The 19,858-nt window shown below is 37.4% G+C and overlaps 2 protein-coding genes across 5 annotated transcripts in view; both read right to left on the bottom strand.

The window, feature by feature from the left end:
• The window catches only part of OXR1 (oxidation resistance 1), a 441,773-nt gene that overhangs the window by 303,101 nt on the left and 118,814 nt on the right, over positions 1-19,858 (bottom strand). The window lies entirely within an intron of this gene.
• On the bottom strand, positions 18,089-19,024 carry LOC130853239 (protein LLP homolog). Its single transcript, XM_057734809.1, has one exon. The coding sequence runs from the start codon at positions 18,951-18,953 to the stop codon at positions 18,633-18,635; it is 321 nt and encodes a 106-aa protein (XP_057590792.1). The 5' UTR covers positions 18,954-19,024; the 3' UTR covers positions 18,089-18,632.

Here is a 19,858-nt window from a genome sequence, read left to right as displayed (position 1 = left end):
ACATCAGCTCAGGGCTCCAAGAACAACTGTCATTGGAGTTGTGGGCAGAAGCTGCAAAGTTTCTTATGATCTAGCCTCAGAAGTCCTACAACATCACTTGTGTCTCATACTATTGATCAAACAAGCCACTGAAGCCAGCCCAAACTAAAGAGAAAGGAATTAAACGCCACCTCTCAAAGAGAGGAGGAGCAAGGAATGTAATCTCCCACAGCAAATTACTTAACTCTTTAGAGATGCATTAATTAAGATGCATGAATTAAGTCTATAAAATGGAGCAATCATGTCTGCCTCAGAGAGCTGTACGGATAGCAAATGATGCATAGAAACTGTGTATAACAATGCAGGGTTTAGGGGCACCAGCCCTCCGTGCAGTCAGAAATCTGTTTACAACTTATAGTTGGCCCTCCATATCCATGGTTCCTCCGTACCTGCGGCTCCACACCCACGGATTCAACCAGCCACCTGTACAGTGTAGCCCTGTACTATTTACTACATACGTGGACCCATGCAGTTCAAACCTATGTTGTCCAAGGAGTTAATGTAGTACCTGATAGGACCTCTAAAATGGACTTGTTCCTATAGACTTACAGGGATGGAACAAAGAGATTCCAAAACCATCTTCCTCTGAGGTGAGGAGGGTCAAGGAAATCCTTGAAATCCACTAGTCCTGGAGGAGTGACATGGTCATAATAAGGCTCTACTGTTTTCTCCAGTGCTTGGAAGACCATGACAGGAATATAACCTAAAATACCACATCTAAGATACTCCAAACTCTGTGCGTCTGTCTTAGTTACCAAAGTTTTATGACTTCTATAAAGTAGGTAGCAGCTTTGTTTTGGTAAAGGTAGACATTATTTTTTTTTTACACCCAGCAGGTTTTCAGAAGAGGAACGAGATAGGTAAGTGAATTCTTGATTCTTAGGATTATAAAATCAATAAACTTTTCTTCCTAAGGCAGCTGTTAAAACCAAGGTACTTTGAACATAGTAATAAATGTCCCTTTACTTGGCTCTGAAATGAAGTCAGATAGGTAAAAAGCACAATCTACATTTGAAGAAAGTATGGGATAAACATAACTTTCATTCCCATCTGTGCTGTATACAATTGTATTTTTTAAATGCTAATTAACTTCATCCCATCAGTTCCCTTTTAAGACTAAGCAAACTAAATTGGTTCACTGGTTTATATAACACATAAAGTTCCTTTCAATTATTTGCAATGGGCCTTTGGATGTTTGAAAAATACATTCATTTTATAAGGCATTATGACAAGGAAAAATGCTTAAAGAAAACAAGATACCAACCTATTATGTAAATGAAATCACTGAAGTTCTATCCACACACACAAAGAACAGGCTACAGAAATCTTTCTATGCTTAGTTTCCATTTTAAAGGAACATAAATCTCTACAACCACCAATTCAAAGAGAGACATTATTACAGAAATTACTGGAAAATATTTATACTGAATATGCATAAGCTTTAAATGTACTGAATAAAATACTGGAAGACATTCACAAATTTACCTACATTTCATAATCATATTTTCTTTGCAAAACTGAGAAATCCAAAGCAGTCTGGAAAAAATTCAACCATATAGGAAAAAAAAATATATATATATGTATACTAATAGTCCTCCAAAAATGGGAGATGTATTGATCTCTATCATAGATTGTTTGATAAAATAATTATTTTGTAACCCTCTCCTATGTGCCAGGGGCTCTGCTGAGATCTAAAGATAATTAGAAGAAACTCTTAACTCTTGAGGAGCTCATAGTCTTGGGCAGGTAGCCTTCCCTCCATCATTGAGGAATAGAGATTGGAGACTGAGGCACTGGGGGGCAATTTTTATCTAAAAGGGTAGCTAGTGTTAACGAATTTCCAGCAGGGAACAAAGGTGAGCAAGTACGGATCTTAGAAAGATCACACAGTAAGTGAAGAAACCAGACTGTGAGCCCAGGGCTGAGTGACCGAGAGCCCCTCCTTCGTCCTACTGTGGACCACTTTGGATTGCTGTCAGTTCAGATGATCTGAATCCTCACCCTGCACAATGTGGATATGAAGTTGTAGACAGGTACCTTAACTGCTCCAAGCCTCAGGTCCCTATTTTGTAAAAGGAGGTTTTAAATATCTGTTCGTGGTTGAGAGGATAAGTATTCATCTTGGGGGGGGGTGGTCTTCCAGGGTGACCCATGGGCACATACGGCACTGAATCATGCCTCCCACACATCCCATAGCCATGAGATGCCTACATACGTTGACATTTGAATTTCTAACTCTATTTCCTTAGTAACGTGCTAAGTTGTCTTCAATACTTCAAAGACCACTTACATTTGTTGGTTTTCCTTAAAGGCAACACTCTGTTCTTCTCATCACCCCAATAAGTTAAAGTCCTCCTAGTCCTATACTCTATAGTAATAAACAGTCTTGAAGCCAACGTCTAGTGTCATCTACAATTTGTCCCCTAGATTTCTGAAAAAGGTATTGACTACTTCAGGCCCATAATTGTGGCATTCCATAGGATATGGAACTCCACAGGATAATTAGCTAAATGTCTGCTATGGCGAAACTGTAGATCAGAACACTTCATATCCTTTCCAACCTTCTCCTCTTTTTGCTTTCTCTGCAGTAGACGCTGGTTAAGAGAAATAAGTGGACTCCCAACCGCTACGGCAGGCAGGGGCAGTCATGTGACAGGTTCTAGCCAGTGAGAGGTGGGTGGAACTCTTGCGAGTAACACAGAAGGGCCCCCTAAAGTGAAAGCCTAACCTTCCACCCAACCTTCCTCTTTCTGTGTTGAATACAGATGACATGCCTTGGGGTACAGCCGTCTTGTGACCATGAGGACAAAAGGGCTGTGAATATAGGGCTGCTGAGAAAGAACACTGAGGAGCTCATTTCCTTAATAACACCTATAAGCACTCACATTATCCCTGCATTTCCTAGTTCAATATTTCTTCTTATATGAGAAATAGACCCAGTACTTATGTAAGTCATCATTTATAGCTGTGCTCTTCAATATGGTAGGCACTGGACACATGTGGCTTTAAAATTTTAATAAATTAAAATTTAAAAAGATAAATTTAGTCCCACAGTGTTGGACACTGTGATTACAGAACATTTTCATCATCACAGAAATTTCTATTTAAACTGCGCTGAAGAAAATGTTGTTATTTGCAGCCAAATATACTGTGAACATTACAGATGCTAATATTTTCATCACTAAGCTAAGGGCAGAAACATTTCACTCCCTGTCTCTCAGCTAAGCCCATATGCCCCCAGGTATGTGACTGTTTATTCCATATTGAAATATCACACATTGATTTATCACTAGCCTTTCATCCAAGAGATTTCTCACACTTTCTCAGAGGATTAGATTAGTCTGTCAGAACATATTCTTCACAGAGCTCCAAATAATCAAGTAGTCTCCCTAGAGATAATGGCAGAACTAAGAAAATTAATATTCCCGTGCTAATATTTCAGGAAGAAAGGAAAGGCAGCACAATAACAACATTTGCCAAGTTGAAGCAATTGACCTCAATATATGGCGATCTTTCCAGTGGTAGCTCTTGGCCCTTTCAGAATATACCAGTCTCTTTGTCTTAAAAGTTATTCCAGAATGAGGGCTGAATCTGAGACCCTCATCAATCACAGCTGCAAGTGTGGCTGTTTGAAGCTGTGTCCTGCAGTCTTTGATTGGGCTTCAATAAATATAGTCACGAAGCAGTCTACCAAACATAGAGGCAGATCACAGAATTCAAATCAACGGGAAGAATACCTGATGAGGCAATTTCTTACAATTTTAACTTATAGATGATGAAAATTTCAAAAATACTTCTGACAAATTTCCTGAAGTTGTAATTCCAATTTCAGCTTATTTATTTACTTGTAAGTCACAAAACAGTGATTATAATAATAGTATCTAATATTTATTGCATATTTACTATGAGCCATGCAGCATTGCAAGTAAAGTTCATAAACTTTTACCAGATCCTCACAAATATACTCTGAGATAGGTACTGTTATTATCCAAATTTTATAGATAAAGAGACCGAGGCACAAAGAGTTTTAAAACCTTGCCCAAGGTCATGCAACTGAGTAAATGGTGAAACTCAAATTCAATCCCACAAAAATCTGTCTCCAGGGTCTTCCTCTTAATCACTGTATTCTTTTAAATTGATCAGGTTCCTACAGAAATAAATCAAGAATTATTCAGTGACCTTATGAAGAGAATATCGCTTTTCATCCAGGTACTGAGACACTCCAGAAGAAGTCTAAGACCACACTGAAATTTTTCTCCATCACTTATACCCCTTCATCTTGAGGAACAAAAAGCAGCAATTATTATTATTTTTTAGCCGTGCCATGCAACTTGTGGGATTCTCAGTTCCCTGACCAGGTACTGAACCCCAGGCCATGGCAGTAAAACCCTGAGATCCTAACCACTAGGCCACCAGGGAACGCCCCAGAAAACAACAATTATGAAAATGAATATTTTCTAACACATAGTTACTTTAGATTGAGGCATGATCTTCATTTATTTTAAAAGACTAAATAAAAGAAGACATATAAAAGAAGAAAAGTAGAATAGATATACCAGAAATTAGAGGTCTGTAGAATCTGTGTAGCAATTTAAAAAATAATAATATCCTCAGTATTCTGCAATGACCTATATGGGAAAAGAATCTAACAGAAGAGCAGATGTATGTATACATATAACAGATACACTTTGCTGTGGAGCAGAAACTAACGCAACACTTTAAATCAACTATACTCTAACACAAATTCTAAAAAAATGAATAATAATATCAAAAAGCTACTGAACCCTTAGAGTGCCAGGACTTATTCTGAGCATCTCAGTTGTAACACCACATTTTACCCTCATAACCTCCTCGTGAGGGAGGTATTATTATCTCATGTAAGAGATGAAAGCAACTGAGTCACAGAGATGGTCAGGCAGAAAGCCGGTGGCATCTGGCTCCACAACTGACCTTTCACACTTTTTGTGGTCTGGGCCTTAACCTCTTTGCTACCTAACTCCCATTCCTTTCCCCTTTGTCCATTCTGTTCCAGCCTCCTTGTGTTCCTTGCATGCTCCCTCTTCAAGAAGCTTACACTAATATTTCCTCTCTCATCAGAGAGGCCTTCCCTGACTTCCTTCCATGCCCCCAATCCCAGCACCAGCACATATTTACTGAACGAATGAATAAATAGACCTGGGTCAACTCCACTCCCTAAGGGAGGTGCACTGATGGTTGACACCAGAAGACACTTCTGCACAGGTGTCCTGGATTCACTTTCCTTTCCTCACTAGCCTTTGTCCGGCCCTTTTTTGTGAGAGTCAAAGATTCTTAAGATAAAGAATTAACTTTAGAAAATAAAACATTTCAGAGAGAGAAACTGGTCCACAAAATCCTATTACTGTAGATGGTGTATCCCTCTTACCATCCTAGAGGACGAAAGAAATAAGACCAATAAGGATGGGGACTCACTGATCCCTTAATTACTTTTATTGCTGTCTTTCAGTGGTAAATCTTACACCTTCACAGAACACATCTGAACAATGGAGTAATAATATTCTTTATGACTGTATCAAAGTAAAAAGTAATGTTAAAAACTAAATCGTCTAAAGTTAAAAATATGCCAAACACCTACAAAATTTGAGTGAACTGCAGTACTCAGTTTTCAAGGATTAATCCCAAATTATTCTTCAAATTATCTTTTTGATCAATGATGAAGGAAATATCAGTTCAAATTATGTTAAACAACTCAATCTTGGGGATGGTTTAAAAAAAATACCTGTATTTTCAAAAGGAAGACATGTAAATACTAAAATGCATGAGAAAAAAATTCATCCTTACTAGTAATAAAAGAAAGTTGAATAAAAATAAAGCCTTGTTTAAAAAAATTCATCAAATCGGAGAAAAAATTAAATTATAGAAATTAATGACTGAAAGAGTCCAAGGAAATCAGAATATCATAAAACTGCTGGTAGGGGTAAGACTTTGAAAGAGGACAATTCAAAAAATTCATTAGAGACTTCTCATTTTAAACACAACTTGGTCCATCATTTCCACCATTATGAATTTATCCCAAGAAAATAATTTTGGATGCTGTTAGATGAGTGATTGTTGTAGTGTTGTTTTCCTAATAGTGAAAAACTAAGAAACAATCTGAGTGTAACCAAGAGAGCTAGTTAAATATATCATTGAATATTTAATGGAATTATTATCCCCACTTACTAGTTTGCCATTAATAATGTTAAAATAACTAGTTAGCCAAAAATAATGTTATTCAAATATTTAACGACATGGAAATATTTATAATATTTATTTTAGTAGGAGAAAGCAGATGAGAAATTATGACAGTATGAACCCACTTAAACATACAGAAAAATCCTAGGAAAGTAACATAAAAAGTTAAAGGTCCACTTGGATGACTGAATTATAGATAATTCTGATACTCTCCCTTTTATTTACATGTATTTTCTAATTTTTCTACAAAGTACAAAGACTTGTTTTTATTTTTTCACTTAAAGAGAAATGATTACTTTATTTAAAAAAATGCTTGATAAAGGAGGCAAAGGGATTTCCCTGTATTTTATGTAAGGTAATATGATGGAATTACTTTTCTCTGGCTAGAGGTTCCTGTGGGTAAAGAGGCTAGGATTCATCTCTCAGAGAAAGAGAAGCAAACTCTTAGGAGATGTACAGCTTTTCATTTTATCCTCATCTCCCATGGTTAAGAATGCTGCCTACATGCACAGACCAACACTTGCCAATTTTTCCTCTACTTTAAAAATCTAGTTTTGCCTTACCAAAAGTGTAAATAATGGTAGAAATCCACTAAATAAACAACTGTTCAGGTGCACTAAATTAGCATAACAGAGGCTTAGAAAGTAAACTTAATTTAGAAGCATCTTGAGAATAACTAATTTACCTGCCAGAATTTAGGCAATTTATTCATCTCAAATTGCTTTGAGAGTATATCCTAGCCATGGTTCCAGAAATACAGAAATAGCTCCTTAAATAAAGCCAATCACTTAATTTGAATGACGGTTCCAAGACTGAACACCAGAAATTGCTTTACCAATAAAGTAAGGATGGTCAAAAAGATCACTGATAACTACCCTTCAGGATGGACCTTAAATCTGAGGGTATTCATCAGGTGCACTTTGAGGGTGGCATATATCATTTTGAAAGACTGAGTCTAGGACTTCCCTGGTGGCGCAGTGGTTAAGAATCCCTCTGCCAATGCAGGGGACACGGCTTCATTCCCTGCTCCGGGAAGATCCCACCTGTCACGGAGCAACTAAGCCCGTGCGCCACAATTACTGAAGCCCTTGTGCCACAACTACTGAAGCCCAAGTGCCTACAGCCCGTGCTCCGCAACAAGAGAAGCCACGGCAGTGAGAAGCCCTAGCACTGCAACGAAGAGTAGCCCCCGCTCACCACAACTAGAGGAAGCTCGCTGGCAGCAACAGATGCAACACAGCCAAAAATAAATAACTTTAAAATAAAACTTAAAAAAAAAAAGACTGAGTCTACAGTGATAAGAGCCATTGGGGTCCCTCTTGAAATGTTTTGCTTTATTAATTTTTATTTAACTAGATGCTAATTTAATCAATTATAATAAGAAATCACACTCCCACAGGGCCAGACCGCCTATTGATTCCTTGTGGCGGGAAATAATGAAACAGTGAAAACACAATCAGGTCTGGGTCAACAATAAGACTAACGGTTCTGAGTGCTTAAAGTCAGACACTTCTAGAACCCGAGGGAAATCCTGGGTATGTATGCCACCCAGCCAGAGGGAACCAGTCTCCTGGGCAGGACCAAGGGCCATTCTGACCTCCTCTGCAGGCACCATTTAGATCATTTACCTCTTAAAAGGTCTCTATAATGTTAAAAACCTATGTAATATTAAGTTCTTTACAGTGTAATGATTAAGAATAAAATTAAGAATATACAGCATAGGATTTAGTGTCAGAAAGAAATGATTTCAAGTTCTGATTTTTCTGATACTGATTGATTGTGACCTTGGGCAAGTTACTTATTAGCCTTTCTAAATCTTTTTTAAATCTGTAAACATAGCTACCACGCTGAGTAGTGAGCACTAAGTGAATGCTCTAGCGTGGCACAAAACAAGCGCACCAACAATGGTAGTTAATCACCGTAAGGGTGAACATGCACCCTGAGAAGCCATTCAGCTCTTATATTTGAAATCATACATGCGGAAAACACAGGAAAATGATAAAATGTGACTTAAAATGAAGATATTATTACTATTAATGTTTTTATTATTTTACAATGCTTTATTTTATTTATTTATTTATTTATTTATTTTTGGCCACACCACACGGCATGCAGGATCTTAGTTTCCTGACCAGGGATTGAACCCACGCTGCCTGCAGTGGACGCGTAGAGTCTCAACCACTGGACCGCTGGGGAATTCCTATAATGCTTTTAAATGAGCATTTTAAATGTTTTTCTAAGACAATAACAGAATCTGGGACATTTATAAGTTACCTCAAAAATGGATACAACCTTATCATTCAGAATTAACTTCTTTTTTCATTGAAGACAGGTGTTCCTATTTTTTTTCCACTTTGGGGTACTTGTTCTTTAAATAATATAGGTGTGTGATATATCTAACAGGATATAGACTATTATTGTGTATTTTTTGAGGAATTATCAATTTCTAACTTAAATGATAGAATTTTTATCACATTTCCTTTTTAGTTTTAGACCAACGCTTCATAAAAAGAGGCTTACTTTCCACATGTGAAACAAGTGAATACATAATTACAACAGTCACAATTCCACTTTTCCTGCTTCCTTAGCACTGAGACTACCCAAGACATTAATGGCAAAACCCTTTGGAAATCAATCTTAAAATTCAACTTAAACTTCCAATGAACTGAATTACAAAAATAAAACCTATAACTTCTATGGCCAGAAAACTACCCTTAATATTGAAATAATTAGAACACTGAGGTATATTTGGCACTGGCTTACTCTTACAGCTATCTAGAAATTATCAGTCTGTTCACATATATTTAACAGAAAAGAGACTTTGTGTTGATGCTGAAGATTGATTGCATTAATGGCCCCACCTCTCATACCCATGCCTTTTACTCTTCAATTGTGGGTCACTTTCCCAATCTGATGCTGAGTCCCATCAAGTGACTTGCTTTGCTTTAGCCAATGAAACAGAAGCAAAACTGATGGAAGCAGAGGCTTGAAAAAGCATTTGGTCATTTGGTCATTTGCTTCCAATTGAGAATCATGGTGAGAACACACCCAGCCTCGCCTTCTGAAGGCATATAATAGACAAGCATGTGGAAGGGAGCCCAGGTGTCCCAGCTGAGGCACTCCTAGTGCAGTCCACAGCTAGTCACATGAGAGAGCCCAGCCAAGATCAGCAAGACCACCTCCCAACCCTACAACTAACCACAGACATAGAATGAGCCCAGCTGAGCCCAGAAGAACCACCCAGCTGACCTATAGACACGGGAATAATGATAAATGCTTATTATTTTAAACCACTATGTTTGGGGGCAGGTTGTTATGTGGTATTATTTTGGTGCTAGATAACTGATATACTTGTAAATTAGTAAAGAGTCTTCCAATTTCAGCTTCCTATTCTACAACTCAGAATTATTTCAAGAGGTCTAAGGAAGAGCAGATTTCTATAATGTTCTCCAAAGTGTGTACGTGTGTGTATGTGTGTGTGTGTGTGGCTGGGGGTGGCACACACCCAGATGTTCCACAAAATCACCTATCTGGAAGGGTACGAAAGATGTTAAAGTTTCTATTTCTGTTAAGAACTCTATCTTGGGAATATGTTTTATCATGCACAGAGTATATTATTCTCATAGCTCATATAATATATAATTTATTAATAAATACATGCATATGTATTGGAGGCACATATCTTATCAATAGATATGCACCCTCTAAAAAGTCCAGAGGCCACTGATTTTGACTGTTTACATTTGGTAATTTTCTTATCTAGTGTGGGCTTCCATGCTGGGTCATCTCTTCACAAACAAAATGAAGACAAATTCTTTGGCTAGGTGTCACTTTTCTCTTCTGAATATGATGCAATTTTAAGTATTTTAAAAAATTATTAGTATTTTATTAAAGTAAAATGAAAAATAAAGGTAGTGACTGTATAGTAGCTTCTTTAATATATGGTCAGTATATAGAACAGCTGCTGGAGAAAATACAGCACAGTCTCTTCAGCTTGAGACCATTCCTCAAATATTAACATTTTAATTTGCCATACCAATCTAGTGTTCTATCTTATTAACATTTTGGATATAAAATATTTTCATATATAAAATATTTTAGATGTAAAATTTAGATATATAGTAGTTTTACTACAAAATATTTACCAGGAGACACAATTATTTTAATGAGTATAAAAATTTAGGAGTTTTGATTTTGTAAGAGATTGCACATATTAATGGTTTACAGTGATTTTAAAATATAGCTAATTTAATCATATAAACCCCCAAATTAACTCCTTTATTGTAACTACAATTACAAATATATCTATTAGTAGAGTAAACTAGTAAGGAATGATGCATTTATTTCTCAGATATAATGAAATTTATAAGAAAGATATATTCTTCATGACTTCAGAGTAAAGATAAATGTTAGAACATAAATTCTACAAATTAACAAAAAAAGATGTATGACCTTCAATTCATGAGCAATTTTACAACATGCTATATCTCTAAAAGGAGAGTAAAACTGTCCACTTTGCTTCAGTATGGCTTTCTTATATATTAAATTCTCATAATGCTACCACATGTATTTTTCTCTTCCTCTTAGATCATTCTGCCAAATTCATACACATTCATATTTAAAAGTATTTTTAAAACAAAAGTGATTTTCCTCCTCTTCACATAAAAAAGCTTTCTTTCTTTTCTGGCCCAGAGAGTTAAATATTCTGGGCTACTGATTTTCCTGAGAGCTCAGTTTTAACCCTTTAAAAGAAGATTGGAATAGTGTATATATGTTTATCCAGGTCTTTCTGAAGAAAAAAAAAAAAGGTTAAGTGTAAAGTCTGGTTTGCACATTGATTTCCTTAGTGTTTTAAGTTGTATCTAATTCCATAAAATGAAATAAATCTGCCACTTTATACTTTTGCAGTTGGACTGGCAAATGAAAGGTCCAAATTATTAAGAAAATCCATTGAATTATTGCCCAAATAAGAAACAAAGAACCAGACGGCAGCATAGAGGTTGCCCCCAACAATGCAGCAATCTAGACACATGCAGAGCTGAGGGGTGCGGTGCCCAAGCCTGTCCTGAAGGGGGCCCTCTGCAGCCCCACCAAGGAGTGGGACGTACTGCAGCAGAACAAGTCTACTCACAGACTCAGTGGAGTTCAGCTCCCCATGCCTCTAACCAGATAACGAGCTCATCTGTCACCTATTTAGCTTTTGAGCCAACAGGCTATTGACTGGATCCAGGCTCTAGGGACTGGGATGCTCTTGGAAGAGCCGCTGATACTCATCACGTGACTTCAGTCAAGCCAATCAATAAACCAGTCAGCTCTTCAGAGTTTCCTCTCTGCAAACAGAGGATAAGAAATAGCCTGCAACCTATCTAAATGTGTGCTGTTTTGCAACCTGCTTTTTCCGCATTTGTTGTGGACATCTATTCCTCTTCCATAAATAAACAGATTAATAGCACAATTTTCAATGGCTGCTGCATTGTGCTCCATGGCAAGAATATACTGTTTTATTCTCAAAAACAAGCCACCAACAAACAACAGAATGGAAGTTTCGCACCATTTCAAAAGATCAGACATTCTGTTATGAACAAAGGGTCTGGAGATAGAGATATTATGAGAGAGGTCACGGAATACATAGAAAGATGGTGTAAGGAGATGAACACAGTATATTTTCAAATGAATCTTGTATGTCATATATACACATATACATATATGACATACAAGCAGTTCATTTACAAAATGAAATAAACACTAAAGATTACAAAATCCCAAATTGGCTTAGCTCATTCACAGCCCCAAATGAACCTCCTCCCCACTCATTTACTGCCTTTTCTTTTTAACTTCCTTGTAATCACATTCTCTAGGCTGCCATTTTTGTCAGAAGTTAAAATTTAAGATGTTCCTTTACTAAGCTGGCCACTTGATACTGAGTGGACAGCTCGACCCCCCCCCCCCCCCCGCCCCGAGACAGCCTCAACTAGAGTGAAGCAGCCCTTTCCACAAAGCCCTCTGCCTCCGTCACCCCGGGTCACTTCATGCCTAGGAGTGGTAAAGCCCCCTCTGACCACCACTGATGTCCCTAGTCCCTGGAGGTTACTGTGCTCTCCCCCTGGGCCTCTCTACATTCTGGTTAACCCTTTGTAAATCATCCCTTTATGAAAGTCTCCTCAAATGCCACACTCTGAGCATGCCATTCTTTCTGGTTGGGACCCTGACTAAACCATACATATTCCATAGGTATAAAAACACTATGATAACACTGATGCTATACAGCAGTAGTTGGAAATCCTAGTGGTTCCTGTTTACACCACAAAATTTACCTGACAAGGGAACAAAATTTTTTTCTGTGAACAATGATAGTTTTTTAGATAGCAGCTCTATGTATTATATCAGGAACAGACAATTTGATAAATGAGTTCATTGGCCTCAAAGACACATTTGAAATTTACTGAGACTATTAGACGTTTTCTGATCATGCTTGAAACAAATGAATTTCCTTGGTCTCACAGAGTGAAGTGAGAAAGAATTAGTTCCTGAGAGTTAAGACAATACATACCATATTGCAGTAAACCTTACTCAGATCTGAGTGATAAATTCATAATTTTAAGTAGCACACATTCTCTCTTATTTTCACAAGTTGTCTTGTTTGCACAATCGTCATATTTACAAAGTAGTAGTTTCAATAGCTAACATTATTGGAATATGTAATATCCAACAGCCACCATGTTAGGTATATTATATAAATTATTGCATAATTCTCAAATGATTTTATGACATAGGTACTATTATCATCATTTTTTTTTTCAGATGAGGTCACAAAGCTGGTATAAGGCAGAGGCGAAACCTGACAGTTTTAAACATCGTGTTAAGTATAAGACACTAAAAATGATTCATTCATCACACAGAAATATATCTGATGCATACTATTCCTGTTAATCTCTGTATAACACTCTTCCTTCCTATGCATCAACCTTGTTTCTTTGTAATGTTAATTAACATTCTAAGAGAAAACTTGATAAGCCCTAAGTCAAGGCCCCTTCCAAGTCTTACCAACCACAATGGCTAAGCCACCCAATAAAGTAAAATCTTCAAAGCTGCTACTTTGAGTTTAAATCTGGAGATAAGAAATGGCTAAATAAGTAGCACTTTGGCTCAAGTGGTAAATATTACTTAAAAAATAGTAGACCACAAAAACTAGGCTTCAAGAGAATGCTGGCCAGATTTATGCATTCCTACATCCCTGATGTACTTTGTGCTTTGGGTCTTTCCCTCGAATACAACGTAGAACACTTCATAACACACACCAGTAATACATATTGAGTTCTTATATTTGCCATGTAATCATGTTGCATTATCTCATTGAAAGTTCACAGCGACCTTAAAAGTAGGTACTATTATTATTCTTCTTAAGTAGATATTAGAACCCTCATTCCATATGTGTTCTAAATGTGCCTATAAAGTCAAAAATGACAAAATCGTGCCATTTTAAACCGAACAACCATTTCTTCTTTCAAAAAATGGCGATGGGTAACCACAGTAATTGACTTCCTTAGAATTAGCACCCAATTACTTTTAAATTGTAGCTTCGAATTACAGCACAGAAATCTTAGTGACTGAGTGACCTGATTTCAGGTGTTACCAAAAATACCTTCAAGTTCTGGCTCCAGTGTTTCCGATTTCCTTTCCTCCCACAGTCACACTACAGCAGCAGCAACACCATCCGGCCACTCTGTCTTACACTCAGGCCCGTGTATGTTCTGTTGTTAACTCTCTCCTGCTTTCTCATCCTATGCCTTTCCTTTTTTAATTGTATTCAAACTCAGATAAAAGGTCACCCCTCTAGTAAGTCGTTCCCTGACCCCACGGTTGTGTCTACACTGTATCTACAGCAATCACAACACTTATAGATTATAGTGTAATTATCTGATCATTTGTCTATATGCTTTTAAGAGAGGGGCCTATATTCTGTTTATCCAGCAAAGTACTTAGGAGTTTCTCAAAATTGGTTGAGTGAATGAAAGCCCAGGCAAGACTGTCCTAAGAGAGGAAAGCTTCAACAGTATAGGGATAACTATTTGAAGATACACCATGAGCCAGGTGCTCTGCACCAAATGCATAAACATGTGTCCTCCAGAGACACACAATCTAGGGAGGGGGGGAAAAAGGCAAAAACCTAACCATAATCTAATACATAAGATTACATAAATTCAAAAGCATATTGGATTGCTGACAACCAAAAATTTCTCACTATTAAGGTTGCGAGTAATCACCATAAGGTATTAAAGAGAATGTGTTTCATACGAAACTTAATTATGCAACTTTTTTGTTTGCCAGGAGTTATTCCCTAGAAGGAAGCAATATGATAAACATGTAGTCCTTTCTCTACATACACATATGCATGTTCTCTCTCACTGTCACCCCCTTGCTCTCACATACATGCATGCACACGTGCACACACGCACACTCACACACAAAACACACACACACACACATTAAAGCCTCTTAAAATAACCAAAAGAGAAAAGAAACTTTATCTTACATAAAGATTGTTACATACCCTACTCTCTAAATTAAAAAAAAAATGATCCTGCTTGCTAGAACTGAGATTTGAACATTGTCTTCTAGTCAACTTCAGCTGTTAATTCACACTGAAGATAACATAACGATGCCACCGCTTTTGGCAGAGCACATGAAAACCAACAAAAGATGGCAAAGCATTACAACAAGTAATAAGACTGATGGCAATAGGTCTGAGCCCTGCTGAAAAGCCGTAAAAATATGCTGAATATGGACAAGGAAGAGAGGTTTCAAAGGTGGTGAAAAGTAAATCATGGCCCTGTGAAGGCATTTTAACAGTGTGCCACTGTGGTGTCAGATAAAGACGGGAGACTCTGAGAAGACATGTCACCTGTCACTTCAGATATCTGTTTACAATTCTAGGAGTTTATATTCCATCATGAAGGACGACTCAGATTAAATTCAGACCATCCTCTCTCACAGTAATTAGTTTGCTAATTCTGCAGCACAGCTTTTGGCTTCTGCTCAAGCAGTTGGCCTAAGGTTATAAACTGGACTATTTATTAAGCCTTATTAAGACTGCTGTCAGCTGTAATCATACTGCTCCTCCGCACAGAACCTTCAGTGGCTCCCTGCTGCCTTCCTAATTAAGTCCATACTCCTAGTCTTAGCATTTCAAAGTCTTTTACAATATGTTGCTAACCTTCCTTTCCCGTCTGCATTTGCACCACTCCAAAGGTTCTGGTCTGGTCCAAAGAAACTTCTCATTTCTCAAACACCGTTTCTGATATCTATTCTTTACCCATGAGGTTCTGACCAGATTGCTCTTCCTGCTTCCCATTTTTAACATCCCATGTCCACTCATACCTCTATATGACCACAGCTTTTCAAGCTTTCCTGATGTATCTCAAAAATACCGTTTATTAAAGAATGTAAATGGTACAAATGGGAAAAGTATCAAGTTTGAATGAGATAGACCAGATTCTGAATTCTAATTTTTTTCTACTCACTGATGAGCTTGAGAAGATTAAATGAGATCCCACGTGTAACCTTCCTGTTATAGTGTCTGGCACATGGTAAAAAAATCTCTATACACTGGCTTTCCTTTCCCTGATTTCTCCAATTCAACATGGTCTCTTCTGTCTTTGAATTACATATGACAGAAAACACCCCAATTCTGTCACCTGGAAGTTGTTCATGATCTCTTAGCACTTGTCACAGAGGAAATATGTGCCTTGTCATCAGTGACAAATCACTGATGGCATATTTACAAATCAAAAGCCATCAATTCCAGAACACAAAGTCCCAAATATCATAAATCATTTCATCAAATTCAGTAATTTAACATAGTCCCTTAATTCCTTATTTAGAAAAAAATATTATTGGCTAAGAAAAAACAGCACTGTACAGTTCTAAGGACAAAATAAGTGCAAGATATTCAACCAAAAGTAGACATAGCATTAGCTATATTTTCATCCTATTTTTTATTTACAATCTGCTAACCACTGTGTGTGCAGTGAGAACTGGGTATGTTTTGAAAACTAGAAAACATCTAATTAAGAATATTTTCTATATAGCATGGAGCTATCAAATAAAATAAAGATAAAATCTGATTATTCATCCTTAAGCAACCTATTAAAACTTTTAGATGTTACTGAAAATTTGTCTTGATTAGCTCTTATTCAATTTAACAACGTCCAATAATCACTAACGGTGTCTAGGAGAACTGAACATTTTTAAGAGTTTAGAGCCTTAACCAGAAGCTCAATAGACATTGATGTCTTTCTACGATTATTAATGTATATTTTAATAAATCACAGTGAGTATTGGAAGGATATTTAATTCTAAGACGAGTGCTTGGAGAGCACAATAGGATTTCTGGGTTGAGGTACCTGCACGTGTTCTGAACACATGTTTTGGCCTAATATTAAATGACCATGTGTTCAAAAGCAGTGTTAGAGCAAAGTCAAAGCCAAAGTCAAATATTATCATAGGATGAACATACTAAAAACAGGCTTCATGTATGATGAATACAACAGATCAGCAACAACCCTAGAAAAATAAGGTACTGTATATATTTTTTTTAAAAACTAAGTGAAGGCAAGCTGAGCCTTGTCTAAAACAAATTCTTGTATAGTTATTTTTCAAAAAATGTTCTAAGTCAGTCATAGATAACCAGATGGATTCCCTGGCAAGCAATGAAAACTTGTATAGTATTTATCAAGATTAGCCTTCAGAATAATGCAAGTTACCATCTATCACTGAATTTCTATAACACATTGAGCATAAGTATTCCCTTTTATTGCCTTTTATTGTCCTATAAAGGGATAATAAAAATAAATAGGATTATGAAAGAGATAAATATACAATCATCATCCTGTAACGAAACATATATATCCTTTTTTAAAAGAAAATGATCCATCTGATAATATAAATAACACACATTTATTATAACACTTTTAGAAAATATAGGAAAACACCAAAATAAAAGAAAAATCATCCCATTACATATAAGAATTAAAGTTCAATCTTCTAGTTAGCCAATAAAAAGAGGTTCACATTGCCTGACTTAATCATTAACATAATTCTATCTCAGGACAGAGTTTTAGGTCTAAAACCTCCCGACTCCTCATGTACTTCACCTTGAAAATGAAAAGATTTGTCCAGGAACTTTCTGTGCCAAAATAAATTAGGTTGTAGAAATTGATAAGAATACTTATGTAGGAATTGTTCACACCCCAAAGGTCTGTTTTTTGTTGTTGTTGCTGACAAAACAAGAGACTTTATTGGGAAGGGGTGCAAGGGTGGAGAGCAGGAGGGTTAGGGAACCCAGGAGGACTGCTCTGCTACGTGGCTTGCAGTCTTGGGTTTTATGGTGATGGGGTGGGTTTCCAGGTTGTCTCTGGCCAATCACTCTGATGCACACTGTTATATATGGTGACAATTTTAAGGAGGTCTGGAAACTGTTTCCAACACTGGGCCTTAAATAGCTTTCATCTTTACAGCTCAGTTTGAGAGGTGAGATGTAGCTCACTCTTGGTCCCAGAAACACCTTCTCCCCCTCCTAGCATTTGAAGGACAGGTTGCCTTCTGGGATGCTGGGAATTGATTTGTATGCTATTGGACACGGCGGAGGAAATTTCCTGAGAGACACAAAGAGCCTGGGACTGCCTGATACAGTCAAGAGTGAAAGTTGTCAAAAAAAAATCTAGGTTGAAATGCTAGAATTACTAGTGTCTCAGAGGAATTGTGAGAATTACCTAATATAACAAATATAAAAAAGGAACATTTTTAGTAGTTTTTTTTAAAATTTATTTATTGGCTATGTTGGGTCTTCAATGCTGCACACGGGCTTTCTCTAGTTACAGCGAGCGGGGCTACTCTTCATTGTGGTGCGCAGGCTCCTCATTGCAGTGGCTTCTCTTGTGCAGCAGGGGCTCTAGGCACACGGACTTCAGTAGTTGCAGCACACAGGCTCAACAGTTGTGACTCACAGTCTCTAGAGTGCAGGCTCAGTAGTTGCGGGCTTAGGTGCTCTGCGGCATGGGGGATCTTCTCGGACCAGGGATCAAACCAGTGTCTCCTGCATTGGCAGGCGGATTCTTTTTTTTTTTTTTTTCATTCATCAAAGAAAATATTTTATTCAAGTTACCATGACAAATTTAAGGAGTTAGGTTGGGCTTGAACTGAAGGAAAAGGCCAAGTTAAAAAATGGAAACAAAATTTTCATGTGGCGGAAGCTGAAATCAATGTATACATTTCTAATCAAAGATCCATCCTATGTGGCACTTTTCAAGTTTTTAAGTCTACGAGGCCAAACCCTTTGCTGCCTTCATGGCCTTTCCTTTGCTTTTTCCCTTGTTTTTCTCTCACTTTGCTTTCAGTCTTTTTCTTTGCCTCTGGTTCACCCATACGGGGTACTGCCCATGCTGGTCGAGAAGAGTCTTTTTGTTTCTCTTAATATCAGTCTCCATTTTCATGTCATCTGTTTCATCTTTCACCACACATTGCGTTTTCTCTTGACAATGTTTGGGTTCCACCACTATTGCTATCTCTTGAACGTCTTTCATTAAAACATCACCATCTACTTTAAGAATACTTTTCAGTCTGCTGAACTCCTTCGGGGCATTCTTTTTTCTCTTTTCAGCACGCATCTTCCTTTTCCACTTACTCTGCAAACTTTTATCCATAGTTTACCTGCAAAGCTGAGAAAACCCAGGAACTCAGACACCACACGCTGCCCACACCGCCTGGAGTCCAACCTCCGCACTTCCGCCTTGGCAGGCGGATTCTTAACCACTGAGCCACCTAGGAAGTCCCCGAGTGTTTAATATTAATATATATTGAGAGTATACTAAGAAATTTATAGGAATTTTTATAGTTAATCTTCACAATAATCCTATGAAGTAGGTTCTGCTTTTCTGTCCATTTTACTGGCTGAGAAACTGAGGACAATAAAATTAAACTATCACAGTGCTAATGAGTAGCAGAGTCACCACTGGATCCGAAACAGTTTGGTTCCAAAGTGTTCAATTCCTATCCTGTTAGAGTAATAGGCAAGATGCAGAGTGCCTTTTACAGTCCAGCACTTTTACTGTTCTGAACATAACATAGGCCCCCTTGGGTGACACCATATCTAAGATGATATAGTTTAATCATAAAGGATCAAAGGGAGAAGTAGCCCAAAGCCTTAAACTGTCTAGATGCCAGAAAGCCAATGTTCTAAGACTCAGAGTCGTACAGAGATCAGGGACCTTGGACAAGCAAAGCCTTATCACTGCACTATGGATATTTATAAAAAATTATTCAATCAACATACATTTACTACTGAGCACAAATCTATTGCATTAGGGATGGGGGTAAAATGAAAAGTAAGGGACTCTCTCTCTCAGAAACTTCACATGGGAGAAGAAGCAGCAATCATAGGTCTCCCTTATGACACTGAGGGCTTCTTGAATGAACCAACTGTGATTTTCACACTTTCATATCCTTCATGATGCCAATCATGTACCATCATGCGCCTATTATGTGACAATTATATACTACACAGCCCCTTCATGGTGTAGGACATAACGGATGAAAGTCAGCATGTTTA

Source organism: Hippopotamus amphibius, chromosome 5 (genome assembly GCF_030028045.1).
Source record: "Hippopotamus amphibius kiboko isolate mHipAmp2 chromosome 5, mHipAmp2.hap2, whole genome shotgun sequence".
NCBI classification, from domain to species: domain Eukaryota; kingdom Metazoa; phylum Chordata; class Mammalia; order Artiodactyla; family Hippopotamidae; genus Hippopotamus; species Hippopotamus amphibius.
This window is presented reverse-complemented; position numbering and strand designations above follow the sequence as displayed.

Bases quoted from the DNA above. Each gene is read 5' to 3' on its own strand.
- LOC130853239 (XM_057734809.1), bottom strand. From the start codon at position 18,953: ATGGATAAAAGTTTGCAGAGTAAGTGGAAAAGGAAGATGCGTGCTGAA.